Consider the following 20,278-nt stretch of genomic DNA (forward strand, 5'->3'; position numbering starts at 1 on the left):
GAAGTGTAACCTAGCTGGGCACATTCCGTTATTATAAGGGGAGAATGTATTTGAGAGGATTACTAACAGTCTTCACAGCCAACAAGGATCAGATACAAAACTCCCATCGTGCAAAGGGGCTTCCTTCTGGAATTTCTCCTGTGTTCACTGGCCTTCTGGTTCATGGGCTAGAACCAAGTAGTTTTCATTATTGAGGCTTTGAACTATGTTTTAATATCTTTAATATCTAGTTTTCCCTTCAGTGCTCTTTTATTTAAAGTTTTATTTTTGCTCTTCTTGCTTGTTTATTTTTTAAAAACAACATTTACAATCATTTGTCTAGTTATAAACATTTTGGAGGGTTTTAAAAATATATTTTATTGATTTCAGAGGGGAAGGGAGAGGGAGAGAGAGAAACATCAATGATGAGAGAGAATCATGGACCGGCTGCCTCCTGCACACCCCCCACTGGGGATGGAGCCCACAACCCAGGCATGTGCCCTGATCGGGAATTGAACCATGATCTCCTGGTTCATACGTCAAGGCTCAACTGCTGAGCCATGCCAGCTGGGCATGTTTTTGTTTGTTTTTTTAAAGATCTTGTGTACTTCATGTCAAGTTTATTCCAAGTTATTTCTGTTATTTGTTGCTATTACAAATGGAATATCTTCTTTCTTATATGTCTAGGATGGGGCAAAATTAGATATACAGTTGTGAGTACTCGAAACAGTTTATTTTTGTATTATTATTATACTAGAGGCCTGGTGCACGAAATTCATGCATGGGGGGGGGTTCCCTCAGCCCAACCTGCACCCTCTCTAATCTGGGACCCCTTAGGGGATGTCCGACTGCCAATTTAGGCCCAATCCCACAGTCGGACATCCCTTCACAATCTGGGACCGCTGGCTCCTAACCGCTCACCTGCCTGCCGGTCTGATTGCCCCTAACCCATCCGTGGGCAAACTATGGCCTGCGGGCCAGATCCGGCCCATTTGAAATGAATAAAACTAAAAAAAAAAAAAAAAAAGACCGTACCCTTTTATGTAATGACTAGGGGCCCGGTGCACGAAATTCGTGCACTGGGTATGGGGGGCGGGGAGTGTCCCTCAGCCCAGCCTGCCCCCTCTCACATATTGGGAGCCCTCAGGTGTTGACCCCCATCACCCTCCAATCGCAGGATCGGCCCCTTGCCCAGGCCTGACGCCTCTGACAGAGGTGTCAGGCCTGGGCAGGGGACCCTCATTTCCCCCCATCACTGGTTCTGCCCCCAGCCCAGGCCTGATGCCTCTGGCCCAGGCATCAGGCCTGGGCAGGGGACCCCCAGACCCCTCCGATTGCTGGCTCTGCCCCTTGCCCAGGCCTGACGCCTCCGCCAGAGGTGTCAGGTTTGGACAGGGGACCACCATCTTCCCCCGATCACTGGCTCTGGCCCCCGCCCAGGCCTGAGGCCTCTGGCCCAGGAATCATGCCTGGGCAGGGGACCCCCATCTCCCTCTGATAGCTTGCTCCACCCCCCGCCCAAGCCTGACGCCTCTGACCCAGGCTTCAGGCCTGGGCAAGGGGACCATCATATCCCCCCAATCCCCGGCTCCGCCCCCCACCCAGGCCTGATGCCTTGGCCAGAGGAGTTGACCCTCATCACCCTCCGATCATCAATCACCGGATCTGCCCCTTGACCAGGCCTGAGGCCTCCGGCAGAGGTGTCAGGCCTGGGCAGGGGACCCCCAGCTCCCCGTGGTTTCAGGCTCCGCCCCTGCCCAGGCCTAACACCTCTGGCTGAGGCGTCCAGCTCGGGCAGCGGGGACCCGCAGCTGCAGCGGCCCCGCGATCGTGGGCTCCGCTTTAGGCCCAGGCAAGGGACCCCTAGCTCCCGGGACTGCCAGCTTCGACCGTGTCCAGCTCCCATCGCTGGCTCCACCCCTACTTCCTGCTATCACTGGCCAGGGCGGCAAAGGCACCTGATTCTCTGATCATGGCTGGGGGGCCTTTGCCCTGCCCCCCAGCTCTTAGCTCCCCCCTGGGTTTCCGATCACTGTCAGTGGCAGTGGGCTTCTTCCTGCTTTCCCTTTCGCCTCCCTGCATTGTGCCTACATATGCAAATTAACTGCCAATCATAGTTGGCAGTTAATTTGCATATAGCCCTGATTAGCCAATGAAAAGGGTATCATTGTACGCCAATTACCATTTTTCTCTTTTATTAGTGTAGATGTTTACTTTGAATTTATATTAGTTCGCACAAACACTCCATCCATGCTTTTGTTCCGGCCCTCTGGTCCAGTTTAAGAACCCATTGTGGCCCTCTAGTCAAAAAGTTTGCCCACCCCTGCCCTAACCACTCTGCCTGCCGCCTGATCTCACCCCTAACTTCCCTCCCCTGCTGGCCTGATCGCCTCTAACCGCCTCTCCCTCGGCCCCTGCCAATGTAGCTTTGTCCGGAAGGATGACCGGACGACTGGAAGATGTCCAGTCTATCTGGTCTAATTAACATATTACCCTTTTATTAGTATAGATATTAATTATTTTATTTCCATAAAAACAACTGTAACCTGGCTTTTGTCCCACCCTGTATGTTAACTATTGATATCTTTATGTTTTATTTTCTGCTACTTTACTGAATTCTCATATTGTTTCTGGTAGTTTCTCAGTTGAGTCTCTTGGCTTTTCCAAGCATACTGGTTACATTTTCTGCAAATAATAATAGTTTTACTTCCTCTTTTCCAATTGGTAGACCTCTAGTTTATTTTTCTTGTGTAATCGCTTCAGTTAGGATCTCCAGTACAATGTTAAATAATTGCTAATTCTTCTGGCATTTTCCATTAAATTTGATACTAAAATAATGTCAAACATGTTAAACATGTTAAGGGTATCAATTCTATTCATATTTTGAGTTTTTAATCAAGAATGGGTGTTAAATCTGTCACATACTTTTTCAGACTTTGAGGAAATATGATTTTTCTCCTTAGATTTATTAATATACTTAAGTATTTTAATAGTTTTTCTTCTTTTTAATTTTTATTTATTATTGACTTTAGAGAGAGTGGAAGAGGGAGAGAGAGAAACATCGATTTGTTGTTCCACTTATTTATGAATTCACTGCTTGATTTTTTTAAAAATATATTTTTATTGATTTTAGAGGGGAAGGGAGAGGGATAGAAACATCAATGATGAGAGAGAATCATTGATAGGCTGCCTCCTGCATGCCCCCTACTGGGGATCAAGCCCACAACCCAGGCATGTGCCCTTGGTCAGAATCGAACCTGGGACCCTTCAGTCCGCAGGCCGATGCTCTGCCCACTGAGCCAAATCGGCTAGGGCACTGCTTGATTTTTTTATACGCCCTGACCAGGGATCAAACCCACAACCTTGGCATATCAGGTCGATGCTCTAACCACCTGAGCTACTGGCCAGGGCCTTAATAGATTTTCTAATATGCAAATAATGTGGTATCATCCTTCACCTTCTAATCCAAAGAGCTGAATAGATCATGGATGCAATAGATAGCTGCATTTTCTCCCTCCCTTTCCCTAGCCATTCCAGAGTCCTCGCCATCCCGTTAAATGGCACTACCACTAGATAAGATTGTCTACCAACTTCACTCAAATGACAAAAGAAGATAAGAAAAAAGTCCAAGAAAAAAAGACAAGCTGAGAAGTCATTCCTTTTTTCTTATTCTCTTACACCACTTCTCAGCCAATGCCGTAAGTTCTCCTTGCAAACCCAACCTCTTATCGCCACCACTGCTAACAGCCTGGGCCAAGCTGGCTTCCTTTCTCAGCTGCCCACGGCAACAGCGCCGGAATGGTCTCCCTGTCAGCCTCCCATTCCCCGGGGCATCCACCGTGCTCCTACCAGCCATCCTGCTTTCCATCCAGCCACCTCCTTTCCTAGCATGGCTGCCTCCTCCTCATTCAGCCCTGAACTCAAATGTCGCCCCTCAGAGAGGCCCTACCTGACATTCCCAGCTAACTTCTCTAATTTCAATGTCAAGGGAGCCCTAAAGGGAAGCTGTGGCAGATACAAGCTTCCTCATTCCCTTGATGCTCATATATATATATTTAAAATATTTTTAAATTGACTTCAGAGAGGAAGGGAGAGAAACATAATGCTGAGAGAGAAGCATGGATCGGCTGCCTCCTGCACGCCCCACACTGGGGCATGGAGCCCATAACCCGGGCCTGTGCCCTGACCAGGAATTGAACCGTGACCTCCTGGTTCATAGGTCGGTGCTCAAACACTGAGCCACACCGGCCGGGCTTGATGCTCCTATATCGAGGCCCAGCCTCCCTATTGTCTTCCTACCAGGAAAGGACCTGCAGCATGAAGCCACTTTCACATCCTCGCAGTAAGATGCTGTCTACTCCTGACCAAGAGAATGCCACCCCCTGACTGTCCTTCAGCAAATGCCTTCATTCTGAGTCACAGCTTTCCTCACTGAAGCAGAAACAGCAGTCCCCGCCCTATGTACTTTCTGTGACAATTAAGGGAAGATGTATTTAAAGTGCTAGTCTAGCATTCTGTGGTTTCGATGGACATAGGATAGTGGACATACAACTGTCACACACACACACACACACACACACACACACACACACACACACAAACTGCCCCCCCACCCTTCCATTACTATCCCACGGTAGGAAGCTCAGAGCCACGGGAACTACTCCTTTGCCACCTCCCCCCACTAGCCTAAGGCCGGCTCGTGGTTTTAGAACATCGCTCACGTCTGCAGTTCTCCCTTCCTGCTGTTCAGCCTGGACCACAGAAACAGCCACCTCCCTTCCTCCCCCACTAACAGGACCCCTTTGGTTCTGGATGGGGTGCTAGGGAAGACTTTTTTCCCAATTCCCGTCCAAGGCATGGAGGTGGGAGCCCCTGAGGTGGGTGTCCCTTCCCACATGAACCCACGAGAAGACTTTTGGCTCTACTGCTTTTTTCTTTCTCGCCCTCCCCGTCCCCCTCCTCCCCCCCCTCCTCCTCCTGTTTTCTTTTTTTAATTTTTAAAAATATATTTATATATTTTATGGATTTTTTACAGAGAGGAAGGGAGAGGGATAGAGAGTTAGAAACATCGATGAGAGAGAAACATCGATCAGCTGCCTCCTGCACACTTCCCACTGGGGATGTGCCCGCAACCCAGGTACATGCCCTTGACCGGAATCGAACCCGGGACCCTTCAGTCCGCAGGCTGACGCTCTATCCACTGAGCCAAACCAGCTAGGGCTCTTCTTCTTTTGTTTAATCCTTACCGGAGGATGATTTCCCATTGATTTTTAGGGAGAGTGGAACGGAGAGGGAGAGACGGAGAGAAATATCAATGTGAGAGAAACACATGAATTGGTTGCCTCCTGCATGAGCCCCGACCAGGCCAGGGAGGACCCTGCAACCAAGGTACATGCCCTTGACCCGAATGGAACCCTGGACCCTTTGGTCTGCAGGGTGATGCTCTATCCACTGAACCACACTGGCTAAGGCTCTACTGTTCTTTTCTCTCCTAGAACTTGGAGCACAAAGCCCAGAGGTGCAGAAACTGATCTGTAACCATGAGGACGGAAAGCATATGCTGACGGTGGTGGGGTAGAAAGATGAGCGAGTCTGCATCCTAGATGACCCCGTGACGCCGGCGCCCCATCCTGAGCTGGGACCTTTGGACCTCTCAGCACGTCTCTGTCTCCATCCGTTGGGCTGTCTATTCTTGCAGCTCTGTGGCAGGTTTACATTTTTTCATGCTTTTATCACAATGTTGAAGTGTTCAGCTATTATTTCTTCAAATATTTTCTCTGCCCTGTTCTCTCTTTCTTCTCCTTCTGGGACTCCACAGCACACATGTTGGTCTGCTCTGTTCACCTTTCTTCAATCTCTTTCTTTCTGTGTCTCAGACTAGATAAGGGTCACTGTTCTGTCTTCAAGTTTGCCAATTCTTTCCCCTGCCTGCTCATAGCTACCTTTGAATCCCTCTAGTAAGTTTTTCAGCTCTGAGTTTTCTATCTCTTGATGGATATTTCCATTTTGCTTATACATCGTTTTTTATTTTCTTCATATCATCTTCCTTTGAGCATCTTTAAGAGAATTGTTTAGCTTTGTCTAGCAAGCGTGCCACCTCATCTTTCTCAGGGATGCTTCTGTTGTGGGTGTGTTCCATTTCTTTGTTTGCCTTATGATTTTGTTGTTGAAAACTGGGTATTTCAATCTAATAATGTCGTGACTGGAAATAAGATTCTCCCCCTTCCCTGGGTTTGCTGTAAGCTGTGCCTGTGCCAGTGACTTTATACATACCCCTGTGTCTGTGGTTGCTTTTGAATGTCCTACATGTCTTGCTCTTAAAAGGGGGAAATAAAGAGTGATGGGAGGGGGAGGGGGAAGTGGGAGGAGGGGAGAGGAAGAAAAAGGGTGCTGGCCCTTTAAATCCCCTGGACTTCGATTTAGTTGGACAGGGAGGGTCTTGAAGTAGTGGGAGTGCCATAGTGCAAAGATCAAAACCAGGAGTTTAACCTTGGTATGAGGATAGCCACTAAACTATGAACCTAATTCAAATGTCACCATTTTTTTCACAAATGTCTTTCTGCTTCAGGATCCAACCCAGGATTCGCCATTGCATTTAGTTGTTCTGTTTCCTAGTGTCCCCAGTCTCTCTCCGTCTTCTCTTTTCTTGATGTCCTTGTGCAGTGTCTCTTGATTCGGCACATTTTTGGCAAGAAGACCGCGGAAGTGATGCTGTGCCCCTTGCATCATACTGGGGTTACAGGTTGTCAGTACGTCTGATTACTGGGCGTGCTAACCCCGGTCATTGGCTCAGGTGGCTTCTCCACTGCAAACTACGCTCGCCCCTTTGTCATTAACAGTGTGTTTATCCTGTTTCTCTTGTCTTTTGCTCACTGATTTTAGCATCCATTGTAGATGTTGCCCTCGCTGGTTATTACTGGGCTGTTTGTATTTCTCTCATTCCTTCTACATTTATCTATTTATGTTTTAAATATATTTTCATTGGTTTCAGAGAGGAAGGGAGAGGGAGAGAGAGGTAGAAACATCAATGATGAGAGAGAATCATGGATCGGCTGCCTCCTGCACGCCCGCTACTAGGGATGGAATTCGCAACCCAGGCATGTGCCTGGAATTGAACCCAGAACCCTTCAGTCCGAAGGTTGACGCTCTATTCACTGATCCACACTGGCCAGGGCTCCTCCTACATTTTTAAAAAACATTTAATCACCTTTATTTATTTACTTTTTGTTCGTTTGTTTTTGTTAATCCTCACCCGAGGATATTTTCCCATTGATTTTTAGAGAGAACAGAAGAGAGGGGGAGACAGAGAGAAACACTGATGTGAGAGAGACATATCGATTGGCTGCCTCCTGCAGGAGCCCTGACCAGGGCCCAGGCTGGGGCCTGCAACCAAGGTACATGCCCTTGACAGGAATCAAACCCGGGACCCTTTGGTCCACAGGCCGATGCTCTTTCCACTGAGCCACACTAGCCAGGGCCTTACATGTATTAAATGAGATTCTTCTGCGAGGAAGAGCTTCCCTGCTCCTCATTATTTATTGTTCAGCTCCTTGTTACTATCAGTGTGGACTCCTGGACGGGTTCTAATCCAAGGCTGTCATTGATGTTGTTGCTCCACTCGCTCTAATTCTGATGGCTGGAAGACTGTTTAGTGAAGAGACCGATGACAAAGGTCCTGGCAGGATTGTGGAATTTAGCAGGGGACACTGAGGCATGAGGGACTAGCAACAGGGGAACCTATGAATCCCATTGGCCCACAGGTGCAGGCTACGGGCCTGGAGTCTGGGGAGAGCTGAGCCGTGAAAAGGGGCCCCTGCCCCCTGGGGTCAGGATGGTGCTACCTCCTGGCAGAGGCCTGGCTGAGGGCCCTCTGTCGCCTCCACGCTGGGCTGCTTTCCGTAGCCGATGTGCTGGTTTCCTGGGCAGGGAGTCCCTGTGCCCTGTCCACATGGCTGGGCAGGGAGCTGGGGTGGCAAGTGGAAGGCGCCGTGCTTGTGGGTGTTTTTTGTTGTTTTTAGGTTCTGGTTGGTTTCCAGAGCCATTTCCCAAGCGCCCACATTCTGGGCAATGCCCTGGAGTCGGAGGACTGTGGTGCCAGGTGCAGTGACGCCAGTTCCAGGCTGGAAACTGCCCCGGGAGAGGGAGGGCCGACCCGTCAAACTGGGTGGGCAGGAGCCTGGAGGAGCAGGCAGCCCCACTCCTTGGTGCTGGAGGCGGAGCCTGGCCCCGCTCCAGCTGCAGCTGCTGGAGGTCAGTGTGCGAGCACCCGCCTGGGCTGGGGGAGGGGGGACCAAGGGTGACCCCCAGTGACCCTGGGCAAGCAGGTGCACCTGAGCTGCCCTGTGGATTTCTCCCGCCCGCTCTGGTGCTTTTTCTTTTTAAAAAAATTACATTTTTATTGACATCAGAGAGGAAGGGAGAGGGAGGGAGAGAGAAACATCCATGATGAGAGAATCATGGATCGGCTGCCTCCTGCACGCCCCACACTGGGGATGGAGCCTGCAACCCGGGCCTGTGCCCTGACCAGGCATGGAACCCTGACCTCCTGGTTCCTAGGTCAGTGCTCAACCACTGAGCCACACCGGCCGGGCGAAAGCTCTTCTCCACAGAGACTCTCTCCCCAGGACACGGCTCTGGGCACATAGCCCGGCACCTCCGTGACCAGCAGGTCAGCTGGGGTGAGGACAGCCTCGCTCCCTGGTCCTCAGAGCTCAGGGGGATTTCTTCATGGCGTTCTCTCGAGTCTTCCAGGCAGAACCAGAGGTCCCGCCGCCCCCGGCCTGGGCCCTGCTCTGAGGCCGGCAGCTTGGGGCAGAGTCCCGCAGCCACGCACACTGGCTCCAGGGGTGGGAGTCTGCGGAGCGGGTGACTCACTCTCTTTCTGGGAAGGAAAGGAGCAGAGGTTCCAATGGGCGGATTTCTTCATGACGGAGATGGGGATGAGAAGGGAGCACGAGAACACACAGGCTGGACAGCACTCAGCCAAGTCTTGGGCAGCGGCCCATGAGGAACCCATTAGTTTTTCTATTAAAAAAACCCCTTTGTCCCAAAGCCATAAATCCCATGTCCCGGCCAGGGGTGCAGCTCCAGGAAGCAGGAGACGGGGCTGCGTGAGCTGCAGGGACGGTCGGTCACCGACACTTTACTCTCAGGGGCTATTTCCATGTCAACCCATTTGGAGGATTTGCTGTTGTTTACGGGGCAGAAGGGAAACAAAGCCAGTTCCTGTGTACAGCTGTCTCCCTCTCTCTTTAGCTTTAAAAAATATATATGTATTTTTTTTATTGATGTCAGACAGGAAGGAAGAGAGGGAGAGAGAGAGAGAGAGAGACAGAAGAGAGAGAGAAACATCAGTGATGAGAGAGAACCATGGACCGGCTGCCTCCTGCACGCCCCGCACTGGGGATGGAGCCCGCAACCGGGCCTGTGCCCTGACCAGGAATCGAACCGTGACCTCCTGGTTCCTAGGTCAATGCTCAACCACTGAGCCACCCCAGCTGGGCTCTTTTGCTCTGTAACTGACACGTGGTGACTCTAGGTTAGTCCTCCCTGTGACTCGAGGACAAGCCAGGGGACAAAAAAAAAGCCAGGTCTCCACACTGAGCGCCACCAGCTCCCCGTGATGGGCGAGGCAAGAAGAGAAATGCCTGCCCCCCCCCCAGCACCGAGCTCTGAGCAGCTGGCTGCCTCTGCCGCCCCCCCCCCGGCCCCCGCCAGCAGCTCCGTCTGGATTGGCAACCAAGTCCCGGAGGTAGGGCTGTGACAGGAGTTCAAAGCCCCCCGCCCCCCACATCCACACACGTCCTCACCGCCGGTACAAGCCTGTGCCCGGGGTCATGATCGCTTCTGGACGGGCAGTTATTTCAGGGGGACTGGCTTATTTCTCTTAGCATGATACTCTCCAGGTCCCTCCATGCTGTCTCAAAGGGGAAGAGATCCTTCTTTTTTACAGCTGCGTAGTATTCCATGATGTAAATGTACCACAGCTTTTTATCCACTCATCCACTGATGGGCACTTGGGCTGTTTCCAGATCTTAGCTATTCTAAATAATGCTGCTATGAACATAGGGGTGCATACATTCTTTCTGATTGGGGTTTCAGGTTTCTTAGGATATAATCCTAGAAGTGGGATCACTGGGTCAAATGGCAGTTCCATTATTTAATTTTTTGAGGAACCTCCATACTGTCTTCCATAATGGCTGCACCAGTCTGCATTCCCACCAGCAGTGTACTAGGGCTCCCTTTTCTCCACACCCTCAACAAATGACCCTTGTCATTTGTTGATTTATTGATGATAGCCATTCTGACAGGTGTGAAGTAATACCTCATTGTCGTTTTAACAGCTCAAATGTCCATCGACTGATGAATGGATAAAATGTGATTTATCTGTACAATGTACAATGCAACATTATTCATTAATTAAAATGAATGAAGTTCTGACACAGGCTACAACATAGACAAGCCTTGAAAACATTCTTCTGAAAAAAAACAAAAACAAAAACAAACAAACAAAAAAACATTCTTCTGAGTGAAGAAACCAGACACACAGGAATACATATTACATGATTTCACGTGTATGAAATGTCCAGAACAGGCAAATCATAGAGACAGAAAGTGGATTAATGGTTACCATGGGCTGGAGGACGGGGAATGGAGAGTGACTGCTAATAGCTATAGAAGCTCCTTTTGGGAAGATGAAAATATTCTAAAATTAGCTAGTGGTGATGGTTGCAAAGCTCAGTGAATAGACTAAAAATCATTGACTTGTACACTTTAAAGGGTGAGTTTTATGGCATGTGAGTTATATCTCAGTCAAACTCTTACCAAAAAATACATATGCCTGGGTCCACTCTCAGAGATTCTGGTTTAGTGAGTCTGAGATGGATCCTGGGCATCTGCCTTTTTAGTCAAATACCCTAAAGGTTGGGGAGGGAGTGGTTTACAAGGAAGCTTATTGTAAGGACAGAAAAAGGCCTTTCCTTTTCTTTGCGGTGGGCTTCCACAGTTTCTGAGGAACCCCTGGTAATTAAACCCCAAGATTGTTGGCTCCTTTGATTCCAACAGCCCCTCTGTTCAAACTGCAGGATAAGATGAGCTACTCTCAAGTCTACATTCTTGCATCCTCCTCCTCCCTGCTGTTTTCACAACTCAGGGGTAATTCCCACCAAGGAGTCTCCAATTAGTAGAGTTTCCCTCTCCCTCCTTTCAAACAAGCCTCTTTTGAACTCTTCGTAACTTTTTTTCTAAGCATGTTTTACATTCTTGGGGAAGATACTGATAAGATACCTCCCTAGAACATCTGCCAGACTGCCTCCTGGAAAGCAAACTGTAACTTTTCAAGACAATCCCCGGCATTTGCTCAGCTCCAACACTTATGATACCACTTTTGACTCAGGAGCTCAGTCATCACCAGAGAACCACAGGCACCGTTGCACAACCCACCTACCACGGCTCTTCATTCAGTCCCACTCAGACTCACACCTCCAACTTCAGGACTCTGATGATTTATTTTACAAATCGTCGATGGTCCAGACCAAGAGCTGTGGGGGGCCCGGAGGTTGGGTTGTAGAAACTTCTGGCTCCACGCAGAGAGGGACCCTACCCCTGCTCTGAGTCATGCTCTGTGTCCTCATGGGCTGAGTGGCGCCTCCACAGTGCTGGTGGTGGTGGGAGGCATGGGGCCTGTGGGGAAGGCGCCTATGGGTGAACCCAACAGGGGCCCGGGGGAAGGCATGAGGTGGCTGACAGGCCCAGACAGCACCTCGGGGCCCGGGCCTTGGTAGAGATGGGCAGTATCAGGTGGGCCCAATCTCCAGCCTGAGGCCACTTCCCCACAATTCTCACCATCGCTGCCCCCAGCCACCACCATGAAGCCACCAGCCACAGCATCAGCCGGTCCTGTGCCTCCCAGGCTCGACACTGGCTTCTTTTCTTTCTGTGATGGCCTGGGTTTTCTAGACTTTATACCACCCTTCTGCACGGTCCATGGTCGGTTCACCTGATGAAAGAGAGGCCATGAGTGTTCCCCAACCTCAGACTTTTGCCTCTGTGTCTCCACCAGGGACACCCTTTCCACCCCACTCCTTAACAGTGGGGAACTGGGTCAAGGACTAGGGGAGCGGGCCCCAGCTGTGGCACAGATAATGCCCTAAGGAGTCATGAGCTTGTGAGGCCCTAAGCAATGGAAAGGCTGAGGGAGCCTCTAGCCATAGGACTAGCTGATGGCTGGAGGGGAGGGGGAAGGAAATGAGAAATGGAGGAGAGAGAAGGGAGCAGGAGGGAAAAGACAGGCAGGGAGGAGATGAAGGTGGTAGAGAAGAGAAGGGTGATAGGGAAGGAGGAGGGAGTAGAATAACAGGGAGAAGAGAGAAAGGGAGATAGGAAGAATACAGGAAAGGAAAAGGAGAAGGAAGGCCAGGTTAGTGGGATGGGGGTGCAGGGGCAGGCTCCAAGAGGCAGGGCACACCTGGTATCGCTTGTAATAAAGGCCGCAGGCATTGCACACGGGGTCTCTACCAGCATTCAGCCGCCACACTGCCGTGGTGGTTGTCTGGCAGTTGGTGCACTGGGCACCTGCACGCTTGCTGACCTTCTGGGGGCAGCAAGAAAATGAGGGTCAGTGCACTGGTGGGTGGAGGACCCAGGAGGTGAGGGTCAGGGTGCAGGCAGGGCTTCCTGGACAAGGCATAGACCGAGGTGCTCTGAGGGGCGAGGACATGGCCTCCTGTCCCGGGGCTGTCCAAACGGCATGGAGTGATTCATCAGTGGTCCTCAGTGTTGGCGGACACTGGACTCAGACCAAGTAAATCAACCCATCTCGGGAGGGCCCCACGGTGATCCCAGTGAGTAGCCAAGGATGAAAAGTGCAGTGCAGGGAGTGGACGGCGTGCCTGCTTGCAGCCCGAGGGTGGGCTGAGGGTAGACACTCCTGTACAGAGCTGGGTCCCTGAGTGGATGGGGCAGGGAGGGGGGATGTGGGTTCTCATAGAGTGTGAGGGCAGAGATCCCTGCCCGGAGTGAGAACAGAGTACCTGGGTGAGGGGAGGCGGGCCTGGGCTCTTACCGGGCGCCTCTGGGGCTTGTGGTGCCTAGTCATCGTCTGACCACCGGCATTGCACAGGTAGCACTGTGGAGCGGCTTTCGCTCTGCCGGACTTTCGCCCTGCCGGACTGTCGCTGTGCCTGGTACACGGGCTATCACACCGTCTCAGAACCACCCGGCATGGCGCACAATCCCAGGCCTCTGGTGAGGTGGACAGGGGGCAAGAGGGACCAGGCTCAGCCCAACTTTGCCTTGGACCCCATCCCCCTCCTCAACCTCCCTGTCCCTTTGGGGGAGCCTCACCACAGGTGGACAGGGGCAGGGTACCTTGGAGGTTGGGGGAGGAATAGACGGCTGGATTGGGGGGGCTTCTGATTGGAGGAAGGAAGCTCCTAGGAAAGTCGGGGGGCCCGTAGGCACTGCTGGGGACAGGGATGGAGGAAGGCTCTGCAGGCCCCAGCATCAACAGGTCCGGACTCAGTCGCTGTGCGCTGATGTTCTCAAGGAAGGTGCCTCTTGCATAGGAATCTTCTGAGGCCTGGGGAGGGGTGTACTCCCAGGTGGGGCTCACAGATGCGGGAGGGTGGAGCCCAGTGCGTCCATAGGCCCAGCTGGTGTATGGTGAGCCTCCTGGGGTCCCCTCCAGACAGCAGAGGCATGCATTAACCTCGAAGACTGTTTGGGGTGTGGGTGGGTATGGGAAGGAAGAGAGAAGGGGACAGAAGGTCTGAAGCCATCCTGCTTTCAAGATGCGGTGATTCCCAACAGCCCCACGTGGTGGCCAACCTTCCCACCTTCCCATAGGTTGCCAGAGCAGCTGCTGGCCATTGGGTGACTCTTGGGTCTGAGCCCCACTGGTCACTCTGGCAGCTGCAGTCACCAGCAGCCTTTTCCCAATGGGCTTTAAGCAGAACTTTGTGGAGCCCCATGGGCCACTCAACTAGGCTCACCCCCACCTACTTACCGTATTCATTCCCAATGATGCAGTCTGGGGATGTACGTTCCCAGGTCTGCACATACACAGGGAACGTGATCCACACAGCCTCGGGAAGGCTTCTGGCCATTTCTAAGATGGCTGCTTTGTGGGGTTCTACCCTGGCTAAGGGTCTCCATGGATACCCCAGCAACATGGAACCCTGCCAGAAGAGCCAGTGCAGCAGCTGCCTGCATATGCTCCAACTGGGGCTGGGGATCAAACCTAAACCCAGGTGCATGCCCTTGTCTGGGAATCAAACCCGAGACCCTTCAGTGCATAAGCCCATGCTCCAACCACTGAGAACACCAGCCAGTGCTCATCAGAGGTCCCATGAGAGGTTCCTATGGGCCAGGCCTGGAAGTTGCATATGTCACTTTGCTCACTCGATTGATCAGAGCTGTCACATGTCCACCTGTCATTGCAAGGGAGGCTGGGAAAGTGAGCGAGTCAGGAAGAAAGGGGAACAGGGTTGAAAAGCCTATAGCAGTGCCTGCTACAGGATTCTGTAGACTCCCCAGAGCTACGCTGTTTCATGTGGTGGCCACTAAGCCACAGTCAAGACAGTGGCTCCTGTACAAGGGGAGGGCAAGGCTTCCAGACCAAGGCTGTCAGAGAGAGTCACATCAGGGCTTCCTATACAGGGTCAGGAGGGTGTTTCCAGAGGGCAAGTTTAGAGGTTCCTATGAACGATCAGGTCAGAGATTCCCCAAATGGGTCAAGTTACAGATTTCGGTTGGAAGTCTGGGAAAGATTTCTGCAGAATCCGGCTATAGGCTCCAGCACTGTTATAGGCGAGGCTTCCTGGAGAGGGTCAGAGCCATGGAGCCAGCACAGGGTTAGATCAGCAAGCCCTGCACAGTGTCAGGGCAGGAGGTCCTGTGCCAGGTGGGGCTGTCGGTGCCTATATAGGATGAGGTCTGGACTTAAAGCAGGGGGTCAGGACAGGTGCCTCCCACAGATTCAGGAAAGGTTTTCCATGTAAGTTCAAGATTGAAGTTCACATTGAGAGTTGGATCACAGGTTCCGGTGGACTCTGTGGGCTAGGGTGTGAGGTAGGGATTGTTGTGCAGAGTGACGTCAGGGGTCATTGTCAACAATGCAAGCAAGGCTCCTGAACTCAATCGGGGTTCCCAAGGAGTTTACAGATGGGGATTTCTTTGTTTAAAATATATTTTTAAAGATTTCAGAGAGGAAGGGAGAGGGATAGAAACATCAATGGTAAGAGAGAATTTCTGCAGACAGAGTCAGGGAGGTGGTTTCAGAACTAGATTTTAAGATGAGCAAAGTGGTTGTAAAATACTCCCTGGACGGGAGGGCTGCAGTGCAGTGTGAGGACAGAGCTGTCCCGTCCAAGGTCCAGGCAGGATTCCTATAGAGATGGAGTCCCATGAAGAGGGTCAGGCCAGGCATTTCTATAAGGGTGGGTGGGGCAGGCTCTGTCCTGCCACCAGGGAAGGCGGAGGTTCCTGTGCTGTGGTGGCAGGACAGGGTGCCTCCTGTAGAAGGTGAGGACCGGTGATCCTGCTCAGGGTCAGGATGGGTTTCCTGTTGATTAGAGGAAGGGTTCCCTTAGAGCTCCAGTATCAGAGAGGCTCCTGAACCAGGCTAGGGCTGCCGTTTTGATAGGAGTTGGGGATCCGGGGCTCCTGAACACGGCGGGTCCAGGGGCCTGTCCAGCACAGGTTCGGCAAGAGGTTTCTGTTCAAGACGAGGACAGGGGCTCCCACAGGATGAGGAGGCTGGGGTTCTGTGGAGCGGCCAGGGAAGTTCTGGACAATCCCTGTCATGAGCAGGGACTACTGTGGTTCCTCAGTGGGCCAGTGTGCGGACGAGCTGAAGGGGTGCTGTTCTGTTGATGCTCAACCACTGAGCCACACCAGCCGGACTAGAGTATTTTTTCAGGTGTTCATGAAGGAAAGCACCTGAGCCTTCCGCTGTTGTTGACCACAGTGAGCACTCAGCAAACGGCGCTGCTTGTGGTTAGGAGCCTCTGGGCCGTGTGGGGCTAAGTCACGGAGCCTAGCTCAGCCCTGTGCCACCAGCTGTGTGGCCTTGGGAGAGACGCTTAACCTGTCTGGGTTAGGATGTCACCTGACTCCGTGCATGCTCCAGTGTGAGGGTTTGTTCCATGGAAGAACACATCCCAGGTGAGTGGGTGCATTGGGGAGGGAATTGGCACTGTGGGGAGCTCACCACCTCTGGGGCCTAAATATCCCCCCCTAGAGATTATTTTGTCCTCCTAATCTCCCCCTCCTTCTCTACCATTTCCCACAGGGCTGCAGGCCGAGCTGGGCTGAAAGAGATCAGAGATGAGTGACAGGAGGGCCCATGGACAACCCCACGGTCCCAGACCGGCCTCTGCCCTTCTTGCTGGCTGCCTTTCCAGCCCCACTCTTGGCCTCCCGTTCCTGTCCTGAACATGTCTTCTGTCCCCTGGAGGTGGGTCCCTAACTGACAGACTGAAATTGTATATATTGATACCTCCACAAACAAGTGTTCGGAGCTGCTCACGCTGTCAGCCACTCAGAGACACTGTGACAGGGCACAGGATGTGCGATACGCTCACATACACATGCTTGCACACAAGTATGCAGACCCACAAAGACCTCCTGGCACGCAGTACCTCAGGTCACACTGCTAGGTCTCCACATTCCGTCCTACACAGCCCTTGGTGAGCATCCCAGAAATGTTTATTGAGCAAATGCTGTGCCTGGCACACACGCTGTCACACCGTCTCAGAACCACCCTGCATGGTGCACAATCACATGAGCACAGCCTCACACGTTGCCTCAGCACACCCCGTTGCACACATACCCCCACGTCCCTTCATACAGTCACTGGTGCCCCGTTTCTCACAGTTGTCTGGTGTCATGCACACCATCTCTCAGAACCTCACCCCCATGGTCACCACCTCACAGAGCAGTCAGCCACTACACAGTCTCTGCCCATGACGTGTGCATGTACAGGCCATATCATACACCCTGGTTGCTGTCACACGTGGTCTCACATACTAGTACAATCTTATACTTGCACATCATAACCCACTATCATGAAGGGTGACACGTGCTGTCTCACACGGCCTCACGCCATCACCAGAGAGCCACAGGCACTGTTGCACACCCCACCTACCACGGCTCTTTATTCAGTCCCACTCAGACTCACACCTCCAACTTCAGGACTCTGATGATTTATTTTACAAATCGTTGACAGTCCAGACCAAGAGCTGTGGGGGCCCAGAGGTTGGGTTGTAGAAACTTCTGGCTCCACGCGGAGACGGACCCTACCCCTGCTCTGAGTCATGCTCTGTGTCCTCATGGGCTGAGTGGCACCTCCACAGTGCTGCTGGTGGTGGGAGGCATGGGGCCTGTGGGGAAGGCGCCTGTGGGTGAACCCAACAGGGGCCCGGGGGAAGGCATGAGGTGGCTGACAGGCCCTGACAGCACCTCGGGGCCCGGGCCTTGGTAGAGATGGGCAGTATCAGGTGGGCCCAATCTCAACCCTGAGGGCACTTCCCCACAATTCCCACCATCGCTGCCCCCAGCCACCACCATGAAGCCACCAGCCACAGCATCAGCCGGTCCTGTGCCTCCCAGGCTCGACACTGGCTTCTTTTCTTTCTGTGATGGCCTTGGTTTTCTAGACTTTATACCACCCTTCTGCACGGTCCGTGGTCGGTTCACCTGATGAAAGAGAGGCCATGAGTGTTCCCCAACCTCAGACTTTTGCCTCTGTGTCTCCACCAGGGACACCCTTTCCACCCCACTCCTTAACAGTGGGGAACTGGGTCAAGGTCTAGGGGAGTAGGCCCCAGCTGCGGCACAGATAATGCCCTAAGGAGTCATGAGCTTGTGAGGCCCTAAGCGATGGAAAGGCTGAGGGAGCCTCTAGCCATAGGACTAGCTGATGGCTGGAGGGGAGGAGGAAGGAGATGAGAAATGGAGGAGAGAGAAGGGAGCAGGAGGGAAAAGACAGGCAGGGAGGAGATGAAGGTGTAGAGAAGAGAAGGGTGATAGGGAAGGAGGAGGGAGTAGAATAACAGGGAGAAGAGAGAAAGGGAGATAGGAAGAATACAGGAAAGGAAAAGGAGAAGGAAGGCCAGGTTAGTGGGATGGGGGTGCAGGGGGCAGGCTCCAAGAGGCAGGGCACACCTGGTATCGCTTGTAATAAAGGCCGCAGGCATTGCACACGGGGTCTCTATCAGCATTCAGCCGCCACACTGCCGTGGTGGTTGTCTGGCAGTTGGTGCACTGGGCACCTGCACGCTTGCTGACCTTCTGGGGGCAGCAAGAAAATGAGGGTCAGTGCACTGGTGGGTGGAGGACCCAGGAGGTGAGGGTCAGGGTGCAGGCAGGGCTTCCTGGACAAGGCATAGACCGAGGGTGCTCTGAGGGGCGAGGACATGGCCTCCTGTCCCGGGGCTGTCCAAACGGCATGGAGTGATTCATCAGTGGTCCTCAGTGTTGGCGGACACTGGACTCAGACCAAGTAAATCAACCCATCTCGGGAGGGCCCCACGGTGATCCCAGTGAGTAGCCAAGGATGAAAAGTGCAGTGCAGGGAGTGGACGGCGTGCCTGCTTGCAGCCCGAGGGTGGGCTGAGGGTAGACACTCCTGTACAGAGCTGGGTCCCTGAGTGGATGGGGCAGGGAGGGGGGATGTGGGTTCTCATAGAGTGTGAGGGCAGAGATCCCTGCCCGGAGTGAGAACAGAGTACCTGGGTGAGGGGAGGCGGGCCTGGGCTCTTACCGGGCGCCTCTGGGGCTTGTGGTGCCTAGTCATCGTCTGACCACCGGCATTGCACAGGTAGCACTGTGGAGCGGCTTTCGCTCTGCCGGACTTTCGCCCTGCCGGACTGTCGCTGTGCCTGGTACACGGGCTATCACACCGTCTCAGAACCACCCGGCATGGCGCACAATCCCAGGCCTCTGGTGAGGTGGACAGGGGGCAAGAGGGACCAGGCTCAGCCCAACTTTGCCTTGGACCCCATCCCCCTCCTCAACCTCCCTGTCCCTTTGGGGGAGCCTCACCACAGGTGGACAGGGGCAGGGTACCTTGGAGGTTGGGGGAGGAATAGACGGCTGGATTGGGGGGGCTTCTGATTGGAGGAAGGAAGCTCCTAGGAAAGTCGGGGGGCCCGTAGGCACTGCTGGGGACAGGGATGGAGGAAGGCTCTGCAGGCCCCAGCATCAACAGGTCCGGACTCAGTCGCTGTGCGCTGATGTTCTCAAGGAAGGTGCCTCTTGCATAGGAATCTTCTGAGGCCTGGGGAGGGGTGTACTCCCAGGTGGGGCTCACAGATGCGGGAGGGTGGAGCCCAGTGCGTCCATAGGCCCAGCTGGTGTATGGTGAGCCTCCTGGGGTCCCCTCCAGACAGCAGAGGCATGCATTAACCTCGAAGACTGTTTGGGGTGTGGGTGGGTATGGGAAGGAAGAGAGAAGGGGACAGAAGGTCTGAAGCCATCCTGCTTTCAAGATGCGGTGATTCCCAACAGCCCCACGTGGTGGCCAACCTTCCCACCTTCCCATAGGTTGCCAGAGCAGCTGCTGGCCATTGGGTGACTCTTGGGTCTGAGCCCCACTGGTCACTCTGGCAGCTGCAGTCACCAGCAGCCTTTTCCCAATGGGCTTTAAGCAGAACTTTGTGGAGCCCCATGGGCCACTCAACTAGGCTCACCCCCACCTACTTACCGTATTCATTCCCAATGATGCAGTCTGGGGATGTACGTTCCCAGGTCTGCACATACACAGGGAACGTGATCCACACAGCCTCGGGAAGGCTTCTGGCCATTTCTAAGATGGCTGCTTTGTGGGGTTCTACCCTGGCTAAGGGTCTCCATGGATACCCCAGCAACATGGAACCCTGCCAGAAGAGCCAGTGCAGCAGCTGCCTGCATATGCTCCAACTGGGGCTGGGGATCAAACCTAAACCCAGGTGCATGCCCTTGTCTGGGAATCAAACCCGAGACCCTTCAGTGCATAAGCCCATGCTCCAACCACTGAGAACACCAGCCAGTGCTCATCAGAGGTCCCATGAGAGGTTCCTATGGGCCAGGCCTGGAAGTTGCATATGTCACTTTGCTCACTCGATTGATCAGAGCTGTCACATGTCCACCTGTCATTGCAAGGGAGGCTGGGAAAGTGAGCGAGTCAGGAAGAAAGGGGAACAGGGTTGAAAAGCCTATAGCAGTGCCTGCTACAGGATTCTGTAGACTCCCCAGAGCTACGCTGTTTCATGTGGTGGCCACTAAGCCACAGTCAAGACAGTGGCTCCTGTACAAGGGG

The 20,278-nt window shown here is 52.9% G+C and overlaps 2 protein-coding genes across 2 annotated transcripts; both read right to left on the minus strand.

The window, feature by feature from the left end:
• Positions 1 to 11,608: 11,608 nt before the first annotated feature.
• Positions 11,609 to 13,993, minus strand: LOC132224693 (erythroid transcription factor-like). The gene is made up of 5 exons (XM_059679791.1): positions 13,985 to 13,993; positions 13,324 to 13,558; positions 13,043 to 13,221; positions 12,446 to 12,571; positions 11,609 to 11,977 (listed from the first exon to the last, which is right to left on the minus strand). Exons 1-5 carry the CDS (start codon positions 13,991 to 13,993, stop codon positions 11,609 to 11,611), a joined length of 918 nt encoding a protein of 305 aa, XP_059535774.1.
• A 3,314-nt stretch (positions 13,994 to 17,307) lies between these two features.
• On the minus strand, positions 17,308 to 19,693 carry LOC132224694 (erythroid transcription factor-like). Its single transcript, XM_059679792.1, has 5 exons — positions 19,685 to 19,693; positions 19,024 to 19,258; positions 18,743 to 18,921; positions 18,145 to 18,270; positions 17,308 to 17,676 (listed from the first exon to the last, which is right to left on the minus strand). The coding sequence occupies exons 1-5, from the start codon at positions 19,691 to 19,693 to the stop codon at positions 17,308 to 17,310; spliced, it is 918 nt and encodes a 305-aa protein (XP_059535775.1).
• Positions 19,694 to 20,278: the final 585 nt, after the last annotated feature.

Source organism: Myotis daubentonii, chromosome X (assembly GCF_963259705.1).
Source record: "Myotis daubentonii chromosome X, mMyoDau2.1, whole genome shotgun sequence".
In the NCBI taxonomy this organism is placed as follows: domain Eukaryota; kingdom Metazoa; phylum Chordata; class Mammalia; order Chiroptera; family Vespertilionidae; genus Myotis; species Myotis daubentonii.